The 15858-nt window shown below is 41.2% G+C and overlaps 1 protein-coding gene across 1 annotated transcript; it reads right to left on the bottom strand.

The window, feature by feature from the left end:
• Positions 1-10492: 10492 nt before the first annotated feature.
• Positions 10493-12778, bottom strand: LDOC1 (LDOC1 regulator of NFKB signaling). Its single transcript, XM_082864903.1, has one exon. It carries the CDS (start codon positions 12691-12693, stop codon positions 12253-12255), a length of 441 nt encoding a protein of 146 aa, XP_082721029.1. The 5' UTR covers positions 12694-12778; the 3' UTR covers positions 10493-12252.
• Between the last annotated feature and the right edge of the window lie 3080 nt (positions 12779-15858).

The raw sequence follows: 15858 nt of genomic DNA, 5'->3' as shown, positions 1-15858 counted from the left end.
TCAAAAATTGAATCCACAGAACTATTAAAAGAAAACATTGAGGGAGATTCCTGTATAACTGGATATGGGGAAAGAAAGTCTTCTAAATATAACTCAAAATCTAGAAGCAATAAAAGACTAATGATTCTGTCTACATAAGAATGCGAAATTTTGGAATAAAAATAAATAAATATCATAAAAAGGTAAAAGACAAATGAAAAACTGGAATAAAATCCATGCGACTTATAAACAAAGGGCTATTCCCCAAGTACATAAAGAGCTTTTAAATAATGAGAGAAGGGGCTTCCCTGGTGGCGCAGTTGTTGAGAGTACGCCTGCCGATGCAGGGGACGTGGGTTCGTGCCCCAGTCCGGGAGGATCCCACATGCCGAGGAGCGGCTGGGCCCATGAGCCATGGCCGCTGAGCCTGCGCGTCCTGAGCCTGTGCTCCGCAACGGGAGAGGCTGCAACAGTGAGAGGCCCGTGTACCAAAAGAAAAAAGAAAAAAAAATGAGAGAAAAAGGAGAAAAACAAGATAGAAAAAAATGGTCAAAATATATGAACAGATAATCTATAGAAAAGAGAAATTAAAACAGCCCTCAACATATAAAAAAATACATCACTCACAATCAGAGATGTACAAATTAAAACTACACTGAGATACCATTAAAAATATCTATCAGATAGTCAAAAATTCAAAATAGCCCTTATCCTGATAATGCTACAGGACAAGAGGCAGTCTCATCCATTTCTGGTGGGTGTGTAAAATGCCAAAAACATTTTGGGAGGGAATTTAGGAACATCTAACAGACTACATATGTTCTTACCCTTTGATCTAGCAATCCTTTTCCTAGGCACCTACTGTAAAGGTATATCTCCACAAATATAAAACAAAATATGCACATTGTTATTAATGGCGAATCTTAATTTTGTAATAACAAAATATTTCCCATACATAGGACCATACATAGGAGAATTCTGAATAACTACGGCAAATCCACAGAGTTAATTATGCTGCTGCACAAAAATGAGGACGGTAACTCTGAGTTGACAGAGTTACTTCTGAATTTACAATTAAGTGAAAAAAGCAAGTGCAAAGCAATGGATGCAGAAAACTTCCTTACTTATTTTATGAGGCCTAACTTAGAAAACTTCCCAACTTATTCTTAAACCAAAACCAGAAAAGAGGTCACAAGAAAAAAATTACATGTCATTATTCCTGATGAATATAGACAAAAATCCTCAACAAAATACTAGCAAACCAAACCTAGCAACATGTAAAAAGGATTATATTACATGACCAAATGTGATTTTTTCCAGGAAGGCAAGGTTGACTCAACATATAAAAACCAGTCAATATTAATAGAATAAAAGAAAAAAACAGAAACCACATGATCATCTCAATAAACACAGAAAGAGCACTTGACAAAATCCAACATCCTTTCAAGATAAAAAAACACTCAACAAACTAGGAGTAGAAGGCAATTTTCTCAACTCGATAAAGGGCATCTATGAAAAGCCCACAGCTAACCTCATACTTAATAGTGAAAGAATGAAAGCACTCCCTCTAAGATCAAGAAAAGGATGTCTGCTCATGACACTTCTATTCAGTATTGTACTAGAGGCTCTAGCCAGAGAAATAAAGCAAAAATGAATGAATGAAGGATAAAAAGAAAGAAAGACAAGAAATAAAATGCGTCCAGATTGGAAAGGAAGAAGTAAAACTATCTATTTCCAGATGACATGATCTAGGATATAGGGAATCCTAAGCAATCCACAAAGCAAAATATTAGAGCTAATAACTACACCAAGGTTGTATTTGTATGATATCAATAAACAAAAATCAAGTGTACAATTGATCCTTGAACAATGCAAGGGTTGGGGGAGTCAACCCCTAAGCAGTCGAAAATCCATTTATAACTTTATAGTTGGGCCTCTGTATGCATGGTTCCACACCCACAGACTCAACCAAGTTCAGATATTGTAGTACTGTAGTACATATTTACTGAAAACAATCCATGTATAAGTGGACCCATGCAGTTCAAACCCATGTTGTTCAAGGGTCAACTGTATTTCTATACACTAACAACAAGCAACCTGAAAAAAAATTTTTTAATTCAATTTAGAATAATAGCAAAAACAATAAGAAACTAAGAAATAAACTTAACAAAGTAAGTGGAAGACATATAATAAAAACAATAAAACATCACTGTAACATATTAAAGAAGACCTAAATAAATGGAAAGATATCCCATGTTCATTGAGTAGAAGACTTATTATTAAGATGACAATATACCCCAAATTAATACAGATTCAGTACAATCCCTATCAAACGCCAATTGTCTTTTTTGAAGAAATGCACGATCTGAGCCTAAGGTTCATACTAAAATGCAAGGGGCCCAGGATAGCCAAAAACTGTTGAAAGAAAAAAGTTGGAGAACTCATGCTCTTCAATTTCAAAATTTACTACAAAACTACTGTAATCAAGACAGTTTGATACTGGCACAAGTATAGATACATAGCTCAACAGAAAAGAATTGAGACTGCAGAAATAAATCTATACATCTATGGACAACTGATTTTTGATAAGGGTGCCAAGACAATTCAATGGGGTTAAAATAATATTCCTTTCAACAAATGGTGCTGGGACACTGGAAAGCCACATGAAAAAGAATTAATTTAAACCACTACCTCACACCATATATAAACATTAACTCAAAATGGACCAAAGACCAAAATGAAACATCTAAAACTTAAAACTCTGAGAATGATGAAAACATAGAGGTAAAACATAAAAACTATGAAAACGTAGGTGTTAATTGTTGTGACTCTGGGTTAGGAAATGGTTTCTTATATACGACACCAAAAGCACAACTAACCAAAGAGAAAATATATAAATTGGACTTAATCAAAATTAAACACATTTGTTCATCAAAGGATACTATCCAAAAAGTGAAAAGGCAACCCATCAAATGGGAGAAAATATTTGCAAATCATACATCCAATAATAATTAGGTCTAGTATCTAGAATACATAAGGAACTCTTATAGCTCAACAATAAAAAGACAGCCCAATCATAACTCAATAAAAAGATAATTTTTAAAAAGAGTAATCCAGACATAAATGTTATGTTACGGAATTTAAGTACTTTCTGAAGATATGGGGATCACAGAAGGATTTTGAATAGAAAAAAGTGGTAAGGTTTCTGTTTCAAAAAAGCAACACTAACAGCAATGAAAAGAGCAGATTAGAAGGAAGAGAGCCCATAAGAAGAAAAGTCATCTAGGAGTCCATTCAAATAAACCTGGCAAGCAATGAGGGTTTTACTAAGGAAATTACTGCCAAAAAGAAAGGGACACAATGAATAGGTATTATAGGAATGACCTATTTCTAACTGCACTGACAAGACTTACTACTGAAATAACAGTTTGAGTATAGGTTGTTTTCACTGAAAAAACAGAGTTTTATCATCAATTGTTTAGAAGAATTGAAGTAACATAACAGATTCATAAAACCAATTATGTTTATTTTATAACAAACTGTGAATAAGTTTATGGTTCCTACAACATGATTACTGTTTCCAAAAGAGAACTATTTTATAATGGTACCAACAGTTGCTTTTCATTTTCACCAAAACCTATCCAGAATAAGTACTAATTCTATGTTTTAAATTACATTAGTACTCATTGTAATAAATCTGCACAATACAGAGTAAAAGAGCAAAAATTTTCTTTCATACTACTCCCCTGTCTAGGGTAAACATTGTTAAAATTTTGTCATTTATCTTTCTGTTCTTTTTGCCTTTTGTACATATATGTCGACACATACACACATGCATACACATATAGGTTTTAAAATATTTGTAAATATCATCATGCTCTACATGTATTTATGAATTACTTTTATGCTTAACAATTCCTATTGGAACTTCCCCTCAAAAATACAAAGAAAATATTATTTTTACCTCTGTGAAGTAGCTCATATCAGGATGTACTTTATCATTGTTTAAGTCTATCTCCTTTGATGGACATTTAGGTTTTTGGGGGATTTTGGGGGGAGGTTGCTTTAAAAAAATGAGCAATCCCAGAATCTTTCTCAAATCTCGTACTGTTTCCTGTAAGTACTCCAGCATTTGTGCAAAATGGAGATAAAATTATAGAGGTTCAGAGTTGGAGTGGACAGTGACAGTTGCTCATTTTAAGGGCTACTTTGTTATTAAATGAGAGAAGAACCTGCAGAGTGGCCCACTAATGAAAATACTTCAGATTATAAACGAGGAAACGAAGGTCCATGGGAGATAGGCAACCTGAACAAGGCATTACTTCCAAAAGGCAGCATGAAACTGTAAAAAGAGCACTGGACTTGGGGTGAGAATTCTGGCCCAGATTCTGACATTTTTACCATGGACAAGTCCTGGAGCATCTCAGAGACTTAATATTCCAATTTGTAAAATGTAAATAAAAATATCTCTTCACTGAGTTGGCGTGAGTCCCAAATAAGAAACTGAATATGAAAGTGACTTTTAAAGTGTCAAATGCTGTTCACATGTCAATTAATTCTTAATATCCAACACTTTAATGTGTTGACCACACTTCCTCCTGACACTCCAAATCCCCCAATATCAGTGTCTTTCTACCAAAACCCACAAGACTACCATAACAGCCAATCTTACATTCTTATTTTACTAAATAATATCTATTGAAGAAAAGAAGAATGGTGTTAACATTTATTGACTACCAGATAAGATACTAGGCAGTTTTTTCTTATACTGGTCCTAAGATATAATTATTCCCATGATATAGGTATAGAAGTTTAGAATCACAGAAGTCAAGTAAGCTGTCTGGGCTTCGCAGAGCAAATCTAAGGCAAAGCCGCAACAGGGACCACCAGCCTTTCTGATCCCCAACACATTCTCACTGAACTCAAACTTTGTGCAAGGAACAATCCATTCTCAAGTCACAACAAGCCGAACTTTCCATATGTGCTTTTCTATCTCTTCTAAGGCCCATTTTCTGATACGAATTTCACCCTCCTTACTTTTTATTCCAATGAACAACAGATTTTTTTCTTTTTTCCCGTATACATATTGATGGGATCTCCTACATATGTGGTACCTCTTCTCCACAGATGACTAAAACCATTCCATTTTTCTTCTTGTTACACAGGGGGATAAAAAGTTGTTCCAAAAATTGAGAATAAAATTGATCTTATTTTTTGAAACACACACACAGCTGTAGTGAGAAAGTATTCTAAGTCATTAATATTTCACTTTTTACTTTTCAGGTTCTTCCACCCCCAGAGTTGAACCTTATTCAATCCCTCTCAAAGGTTAGCTCAACGCTTCTCAAGGATACAGATTATCCCAGGCGATTAAGACATCAGAACTACTGAGCAGCAGGGGCGAATACAGAAAGTACAGAACGTTGACTCTGAAAATAATGTAGGAAATCATCTAGGTACATTCAGGTACAGTGAAAACATGAGAGTGCTATTGAAATGTTTAAAAAAGGGAGTGGGGAGTCAGATCTGTCTGTTTCAGGAAAATGGGAAGTATGCAATGTACAAGTCATTAACACTGAGTTATTTCTGCCAGAGAAAATGCTGTTGGGACTGGACTGAAAGAGACAAGAAAGGCTGACTTGTAACTTCTTTAGGGAGGAAGAGCAGCATTACTAGGAAGGAGGCAAGATACTGAAAGGTTCCTAGAAGCACTCCCATAGGAGGGAAGGAACAGGAAAGAAAATGGCAAATAACACTCTCTAGCAAAATACTGCCAAGAAAGAGATGTGACTTATATCACCATCATATCATAACATAGCACACATATCACCATCATATCATAACATAGCACACTGCCATCAACAACAACAACAAAAAAGGATCTATAGCTGCACAACAAGAGAACAAATAAGAAATACGTGATTCAGGAATATGCACGAGTCAATAGAAGCTAAAGCATGAGCTGGCAGCACTTGGCAAAGAAGTGGGAAACAACAAATCTGTCACCAAAATGAAGCCAAACTAGAAACAACACGAAGAATGACAGATACTTCTGAAATCGTTGTAAAGGACAGAGAGAACAGGATTGATAAAAGTAAAGAGAATAAAGTGGAAATGAAGAAAACATTAAGAAAAGTCTGAGAAAATTTAAAATACAGAGGCCAGGTAAAGGAGAGTCAACATAAATAAATATCAGTATATATTATACATATTTAAATAAATAATTATGAAAACTCTGAAGAAGGGAATCAGGTCTCGAATCTACATGTTAAATGGTCACACCAGGTTCCACAAAAAAATGACAAAAAATGAATAACAATTAGATATATCCTGTTGAAATATAAAGAAAAAAATTCTCTGAGAAATCAACAAAAGTATCAAATCAGTTATGGATGAAAAATATTAGGATGGCCTCAGACTTCTACAAAATAACATTCAATGCTAAAAAGATAGTGGAGCAATGAAAGAAAAGAACCTCTACCCATAACAAAACTGTTATTCACCATCAAAACCTCAGACGATATTATTTCCCAGGAGTTTTACGGGGATTTTTTTCCTTTTGAAGAAACAACTAAAAATGGAAAAAGAAACTAGCTAACAAAAAAACACTAAATGAAAATTGGACAAGGTAGTTATTATTAAATTCATTTGTCTGATATATTAAAATTGAAACACATGCAGGGGTTATGTTCAGGGGAAAAACATGTAACTGTTACAAACACTGACAACACAGAAACAATGTAACTTACAAAGCTGATAGGGAAATAGTATTAGTGTATATGTTGAGTTCCTCATCTTTCATGGCTGAGAGTCAAAATAGATCACTCGTATCTGAAAAATAATAGAGGTATATACACGATTTAAAGGTATAAACACTAAGAGAAAGAATATAACCAAATAAATTGGGGAGCACAGAAATGGGAGGATACTGGAAAAAATGGAAATATATTAAACATTTTCACAACAGCCTGAAATATCAATACCATAAAGAAAATAAAAAGGCCAATGATAGACTGGGCATAAATATTTGCAACATAAGGGATTTCCCTGGCAGTCCAGTGGTTAGGACTCCATGCTTCCACTGCGGGGGGTGCGGGTTCATCCCTGGTCTGGGAACTAAGACCCCACATGCTGTACGGCATGGCCAAAAAATTAAAATAAGTAAATATTTGCAATAAATATCACAGATCCCTAATAAATAAAGAGCCTCTAGGGCTTCCCTGGTGGCGCAGTGGTTGAGGGTCCGCCTGCCGATGCAGGGGACACGGGTTCGTGCCCCGGTCCGGGAAGATCCCACATGCCGCGGAGCGGCTGGGCCCGTGAGCCGTGGCCGCTGAGCCTGCGCGTCAGGAGCCTGTGCTCCACAGTGGGAGAGGCCACAGCAGTGAGAGGCCCGCGTACCGCAAAAAAAAAAAAAAAAAAAAAAAAATCCGGAATATAGGAAATTCCATAGGACAAATGACCTGGTTTCCTCAACAAATAATTTGTAGGGGAAAAAGGATGGAGGGCAATTGTTTTTAGTTAAAAGAAGGTTTTAGAGATGTATAAACCAAAAGCAGTGTGTCAACATTTTTGAAACCTAATTCAAACAAATAATTAAAAACACAATTTTAAGACACTGGGGATATTTGAATATGGATTGAGTACTAAATATTAAGGAGTCATCGTATTTTAGTACATACGATGATGATATTATGGATTGTTTTTAAAGCCTTATCTGTTAGAGAAACATACTGAAATATTAAAGGGTGAATTAATATGATATCTGGGATTTGATTTTAAATATTCCATAAAAATTATAAGAAAGAAAAGGGATAAGTGAAGCAAAAATGTTGGTAAGTTTTGAATCTGGAGATGGGTCTATGAGGACTCACTATATTATTCTCCCTACTTATGAACATGTTAAAAATTTGTGTACATTCAAATGAGCAGTTCTAAAAGTCCTGTATGGCAGTGCAATTATCTGTGTCTAGAGAACAAATAAATCAGAAATATCCCAATTACTTCAGTTACCACTGAAATATAATTCCCTTTGATTTCTTTTACTGGTATGATTTTTTTTAAGTAACAATTTTAAATGAGGCATATAAACAGTCTTGTGAGTTTTTTATCTTGAGCTGACTGGTTGACTCTGAACTGACTGGTCATTTGAACTGACTGTATAGGGACTTTGGCTAAAATAGAATTATATTATTGCAATTCTGTGCATGAAATCCTTTGTCATTTTGGGCAGGGGAAGAGAAGATATGAAAATATTGTGGATATAATCATAAGAAAAATTAATTTGTTATTGATCGTAGCTCCGATACCAGGAGGTACACAAATGTTGCAGCATCTCACCACCACTCCCCCACCCAACTAATCCGGGGCAGGGCTTTTGCTCCTCTAACAAATCTTGCTCTGCTGTTAATAAATACTTCAAGCAAGCTATTACCCATCACAGGCTAACTGCATTTTTTTTTAAAGTCTCTGGACAATAGAGTATTTGAAGATAAATGAACAAACAGAGGCATTTCAGACAGGAGGGAAAAAAACGCAAGGGGGATGATCAGAAGTAAGAAGTAGGGGGTCACCAGCACTGTCGAAGGACACCAAACATAGTTGATTGTACTACCTTTAGGACTAAGTGGGCATAAGACTGTAGGGAATATACTTGAACTACTGAGTAATGCAAACTACCAGACACTTTTAATGCTACTTTAGCAAAATTCGTATTTCAAAGCAAATAATATATATACTTCATACAATTACCCCACATTGATCATCCATCAAAGAAAACATTCTCAGGACCTTGAATTGATACCCTTTTATTAGCTTTAAGTGCTTTGAGAACTTTAAAAATTGTTTAAATTCATTTGTTAAAAAATAAATATTCCACTAATTTTAACAACACATCTCCCTCTACTTCCAAATTGCTGAGGTTTTCACTATGTTGTAATAGCAGAAAATAACCAAACACAATGTGCATCATGTATCTCTAGCTTAATATATCATCCGGCAAAACACAGCAACACAGAATTAATGGATGGCACTACTTACCTATTCAAGTGATTAGAGAAATCCAAACATACATTGGAAGATTTAATAGGATTAAATGATTATGACCTTCAATATGATTCATTTCATTTCATTAATAGCACAATTTCAGTGACCGTTTCAAGTCCAGTGTGATGGGAATTCAGGAGTCTGAAGTTCATATTTGCTATTTCAACATTTTCACCTACTTTTAGTAGTTTTCATTTGAGTGGTGATTTTATCTTCAGATATGCTTATTTACTCCTCCAATTCTCTTCTGCTATGCCTTATGCCACTATCACACTACCATGAATTCCTCCCGTGGTGGTAAAGCCCTTGCCACTATCTTTGCTTTTATTGCAGAATCTGCCAAGGTAGCCAGATTCTTAACACTGTCCTTCTCTGCAGCTCACAGTATAAACCGCTCTTCCATGATACATGAAGGACATTAACACACACACACACACACACACACACACAATGAGTCAGCTCAGGCACGTGCATACAAGCCCAGGACATGTACGTTTCAGATTCCAGAAGCTCTTGGCCTAGCTGTCATGAGTGCTACTCAGGTGCTGCGTTGGCATCTTCACTGACCAGAAACCCCTTCCTTCTGCACAGAGCATGCACACACTTGGTTTGGTGGTGGGGAGTAGATCTCATCTATTCATGCCTTCAACTTTCACCTTGGAAAGGTCACTCTCAAATCTAATCACAGTCTAGATTCTCTTTCTGGACCTTACCTGTAGCAAGGTATCCCAATTCTGGCCCAATGCACCGTAAAAGCAACAAACTGGAATGACCATGAGGGCAAGAACCACTTTTCTTTGACCACCATATCTCTAACTCCTCTAAGTCTACCTGGACCACTGATTATTTTGAATGACTGATATTTGGTCTCAGTGGGTCTCACCTAGCTTTCAGCACTTGCCCGCTACTTCCCCAGATCCACCCCCAGTATGGACCTCAACCTCCTTTGCTACATCATATCTACCCCTGTCCCACCCTCCAGAAACAACTTTGCTAGACTGGAAAAATGACTCCTGCTCTGGACTTTGCCTGTTCACTTAGTAAACCGGCTTTCTATCTGACTTCATGTCAGATCCCAAAGAGTAAATGAGGTCTTGTCATGCTCTCATTTCCACTCTTCCTGAGCCTGCTCTGCTCCTACTGACTCCTGACATTTTCCTACGGCCAAGGTCATAGCAAGAGACCTGTTTCTGGAATGATGCTTCAGTTCGCAGGCCTGGGAGTAAGAGCCCATGTTTACTGAGTGCTCATCACGCAGCAGGGACAGTTCAAAATACCTCATGGGTGCGATCTCATTGAATCCACACCTCTGAAGTACCCGGTATGATGACCAGTATCTCATTTAACCCACAATGTGAGGTTTACGTCACAATACAAATAAAAGAATACCCAGACTCAAAAGGTCTTAATCAACAAGAAAATTTATTACCTAAATTAATTAGAGGTTCTAAGGTAGAGCTGGCTCCAGACGTGGTACAATAAAGACATGGGGGCAGATAGAGATAAGAATGAGAACTCGGAATTTCCCAAATGCTCCTGACAGCTCCTGGCTGGCAGAGATAGGCCCCACAAGTCCCCTAACCGAGCTTCCCTGATTTAACATTTCAGTGACTTAACCTGGGGTAACTGCCTCACAAAGGTATGCAGATTCTTCTCAGCACCCACCCCACTCCCTTAGTGCCTCCGAGCCATCCAGGCCCACAAAGAAATCTCAGCATAGCTCAGATAGCAGTATAAGATCTAGTTCAGGAGATAGCCAGGCATATTGTCAATTTCTACAGGCTGGAATCTGGGGCACATGGATGGGTGGGGATTCTAAGGGTATCTGCCCAAGGAAGATGAAATGTTCAAATCAGGTTCCGTTTATTATGGGTGCATTTACCCAGGATCTAGGATTTAATGTTAGCTCAAGCACCTCAAAGGGGTATTAAAACAATGTGCTACGTTGTTAAATGAAGCCTGAACTCAATAGCACCCCACAGGCACTAAGGGTTAAGGGGCAGAACTTGCCGTGTTGAGGAAGAACCCAAAAGCTCAGGAAGACAGGAATATTGTGTGTCCTGATTTATGCCTGCTGTCCCAGTCTAATAATTAATAGTGTCCCCTTTAAGCTCTCTCAAAAGTGTCCCAGTTTGGGATGGTGTGCCACCTGCTCAGCCACAGCTTACCCATGTCATCTTGGAAGCCCCAGAGGACACCCCCTTCACCAGGGCTGCAAGAAATGCTTTGGTGAGGGGAGTACCAGATTCCCCATAAAGCCCTATGTTAGCTGTCCTCTGTAGCCTACACATGACAGTGGGGAATACTGGGATTGAACTAGGTTCCCTGATATCAATGAGAATATGGGAGTCAGGGTGAGTGGCAGAGGCCAATGACAGCCCTTAACCATTAAAAGAGACTCTTTTTTCATGGTGCTTGATATTTATTGAAAAGAATGCAAATGCTTTTTCCAGGTAGTACTGAGGAGCTGGGCTGAGTGCCTGCTTTTGTTTGTATTGTTTTGTTTTTAGTATTTTTGTCCAAATGCACACATCTGTGGGATTGCTGCAATTTTGAAAGATAAATGACTGTTGTGCAAAACTGGTGCATAGGAGAAATGTCAACGATTTGGCTGCCAGGCACAACAGGCTCCTGCAGCAATCTGGTGAGGCAGGAGAAGGCCTTGGGCGTTAGCAGGGAACTAACCAGCTTGAAAGATTAGCCCCTTGGGGGAAGTTGGTGAGCAGTCCAAACCAGTGTCCCAGGAGGTGTAGCCAACTAAGGCATCTTCTAGGTTGCTACTTATCTCCAAAGGCCTGGTCTGTCGCTGTAATGTGGTGAAGGGTGCTTACGTGGCAGCGTAGGTCTCTGGGCAAGATGTAGGCCTGACAGTTGGCAGGGCTGTGCGGCACAGCTGTGCGTAGTCCAGTTGGTAACAGGGGCCTGGCCTAGAGTTGGGGCTCAGAACACAGTTCAAGTCAGCAGGAGAGGGTCCTGGGGCTGGCCAGTGGGAGGCAGCGCACTTCAGAGAGAGGCCCCAGCCTCAGCAGCAGGTAACTGGAGCACTATCCCCGGAACAAAGACAAGCACTACGGGGAGGAGGGGGGGAGGAGGAAGACAACCAGAGGCAGGGGTAGGGAAGGGGATCTGAGCGCTAGGGGAGCGCGGCGGCTCCGGGCGGGGCAAGGCGGGGAGGGGGGAGGTGGCGGCGTGCAGGGCCCTCCCCCCTAGGCCCGAGGGTCTCCGGGCCTAGTAATCATCTTCTTCATCTTCGTCGTCGTCTTCTTCGTCGTCATCCCAGCCAAAACACTGTTTCATCTCATCGAGGAAGGCCCGGTAATCACCTAGGATGGGGCTATCCATCTCAATGTAGGGCACCACCCACTCCTCGGCTTCCCCGATGAGCAGGCTGATTAGGAATGCCACCTTCATGGCGTCGTTGCAAAATCGGTTCTCGTTGACAAGCATGTAAGACGCCGTCTGCACGATAAACTCGGGGAGCCGGGAGCTCTCGCCGTCAAAAGTTTCGGGGAAGGGCACCGGACAGCTCGGCGGACGTACCTGGCGCAGTAGGGTGGCCCTCTCGCACACCAGCAGCCGCAGCTGTTCCATGAGCTGGCTGTTCTCGATGCTCAAGGCGCGGTGCCGCATCAGGAGCGCATGCAGCAGCAGCACCAGCTCGTCCACCATGGCGAACAGCTCGCAAGCGCAGGGCAGGGTTCAACTCGGCTCGGCTCGCCTAAGGTGCGCGCAGAGGCCTCGCAGGAAGTGCGTGTCCGCGGAGGCGCGCGGTGGCTAGGGGCGAGAGGCGGCTAGGGGCGAGAGGCGGTGCGCGCAGGGGTCCCGGCGGCCACGCAAGCTCCGCCCACACAGCCGCTCTGACGGCCGGCGCGCCGGCGCCGCGCGGTTAGAGGGGGGCGGGCGCCCGGGAAGGCAGGGGGCGGGGCCGGGGTGGCGCGGGTTGGGTCACGAGCTGCGAGCGTGTAGGTCTCCAGGCCGGTGGATAAGGGCGGTGTGCCGGCAGAGACCCAGTCCTGGATGTGAGCCCGGCCTTAGCCAGGACCGAGCGAGCGCTAAAGACCCATCTCTGAGAGGCTCAACCTGCTCAAGTTTAAAGGATCAACCACCCTTCAACCCAGCCGACTCATACAATCCAGTGTTTTGGGTGGGTCTGTGGCCACCAGATTCCGTTTGCGTGGTTTTAACACATTTTTTGCTTATTTAAATCTCCCTCACCCAAAGAACTATTAGCAATGCTGGCTGCACCACGGGAGTCACATCCTTCAAGAGTTATGAAAGATCCTCAGGGGTCCTGTCCTTTTTTTTTTTTCCTTTAACATCTTTATTGGAGTATAATTGCTTTACAGTGTTAGATTCTGCTTTATAAAAAGTGAATCAGCTGTATGTATACATATATCCCCATATCCCCTCCCTCTTGCATCTCCCTCCCACCCTCCCTATCCCACCCCTCTAGGTGGTCACAAAGCACCGAGCTGATCTCCCTGTGCTCTGCGGCTGCTTCCCACTAGCTATCTATTTTACATTTGGTAGTGTATATATATCCATGCCACTCTCTCACTTCGTCCCAGCTTACCCTTCCCTCTCCCCGTGTCCTCAAGTCCATTCTCTACATCTGCGTCTTTATTCCTGTCCTGCCCCTAGGTTCGTCAGAACCATTTTTTGGGGGGGGATTCCATATATATAGGGGTCCTGTCTTTCATGAGAAAACAATATTTAAACGGATTCTTCTTTAGTTGGAAAATAATATTGTGTACCTCTATCCTTTTGTTTAAAATTATTTTTGTAAATAGCAAAGTGTAAAAAGTTCTGCAAAATTTAGCATCCTATCTTTGACTCTATTTCCTGTCCTAATGTTAGTGTTCCTTGACTACTGGGTATTATTCTTTGCTTAACAATGAACACTTGTGTTTTTAAAATGGTTTTATTTTTCTACTTTGAATGTTATTATTCAAATAGTTGACAAATGAGTCGGAATGAGGACCTTAGGGCCAACACATTCTGTTGGCTCTCCTTTTAAAATATATCCCGGGGCTTCCCTGGTGGCGCAGTGGTTGAGAGTCCGCCTGCCGATGCAGGGGACGTGGGTTCGTGCCCCGGTCCGGGAAGATCCCACATGCCGCGGAGCGTCTGGGCCCGTGAGCCATGGCCGCTGAGCCTGCGCGTCCGGAGCCTGTGCTCCGCAACGGGAGAGGCCACAACAGTGAGAGGCCTGCGTATCGCAAAAAAAAATAAAAATAATATAAAATAAAATATATCCCAGATTGAATCACTTCTTGTTACTTCTACCACTACCACCCTGCTCCCAGCCCTCCTTTCTGACAGACTGTTGCAACTAATCACTTGGCTTCCTCTCTTCTCTTCCTATAGTGTATATATTCCCCAGAGTAGGCGCAGGAATCCTTTAAAACAAAAGTTAGATCACTTCACTCCCCTACTCAAAACTCTCCAGTAGTTTTCCGCTCTCACTCAAAATAAAAACCAAAGTCTTGGTAATGGCCTAGTAGGCCCTGCCTCATCTCCTATGCCTCCTCCCAGTTTGTGCTCTGCTCTAATCACATTGTCCTCCTTGCTGATTCTCACACACATCAAGTAGCTCTGTCCTCAGGATCTTTGTACTTTCTATCCTTTCTGCCTTGCAAGGCTCTCTCCTCATTTAACTTCCTGACTCCTTCTCCCACTGTTTTCCAAGAGGACTTTCCTAACGACCTCATCTATCAGAGCACCCCACTCTCTGCCAGTAATCTCTAACCCCTGACCTTGCTTCATTCCTCTACATAGCATTTATCATACCAGCAGCCATCATATCACACAGCACTTTGTTCATTGGTCTGCCTCCACTTTAGAATGTAAGTCTATGTGGACAGAGACTGTGCTTTGTTGGTTGCTCTATCCCTAATGCAAGAAAAGTGCCTGGCCCATGGTAGAAGCTCCGTAAGTATTCGGTGGATGAAAGAATCTCACAGGGTACAGATGTTAAGGTAAAAATTAGAAGTGCTGGCTGCACAAAGTGTTCAGAAATACTCTTCAAATTGTCCAGTATGTTCTATCTCCAATCATGAATAGTTTCCATTGTAATAAATGGCAAAATAAATTTTTTAAACCCTACTCAGTTCTTTTACAATAGAATTGAATGGGCATCCATGGAAGTGAGAAGCTGAGAAAGAGGAGAGAAACAAGGCCAAGGTCCAAGTAGGGAGAGGAGGGGGATCGCAGTGCTGGAGGGTGAGCAGGGCAAAGAACAGATAGGAGGGAATGTGAGCCCTTGGACTATCCTGGGATATGAGCTCCCCCACTGGTTGAGAAGGCCCTAGAGGCCAAGCAGGGACCCTCTCTCATTCATCCTTTCGTCTTCTACATCTGAAAGCACTTACTAGGTGCTCCATAAATGTTCAGTGGCTGGAATGAAGAAGGGACAGGAAATGTCAGAGGTAGGCTTCTGGCCATCCTGCTCATTCACAGCTCAGGGTAGAAGGTGGACTTGCCTGGGGCAGCGGTGCAAGTATCCATCTCTACTTACCAGGTCTAGACCCCAATCCAGGAGGAGATGTCCAGAGTTCTACTCCGAGGAGCACACATTCTATGGCAGGCAGTAGATCTGGCGATTGACATGGGCTGCCTCATTGACCCTTGCACAAGGACCATATATGGGGATGGGCACTCTGGGAGCCTGAGACCCAGGAGTTAAAGGCTAACCCAAACCCAGGAGAGCAGTATGTTGGTGATACGTTAGATACCACAGTCTCAGCTTCTCTGACTCTGATGCCCATGCGTTTCCACTGAAAATTATTATGCACTGTACTTCTGTGAATCAAGGGCTGATGGGGACCCAGAGAT

This window comes from Leucopleurus acutus (assembly GCF_964270905.1).
Source record: "Leucopleurus acutus genome assembly, chromosome: X".
Classification (NCBI taxonomy): domain Eukaryota; kingdom Metazoa; phylum Chordata; class Mammalia; order Artiodactyla; family Delphinidae; genus Leucopleurus; species Leucopleurus acutus.
The sequence above is the reverse complement of the archived record's forward strand: the minus strand, read 5'-3'. Positions and strand labels throughout refer to the sequence as shown.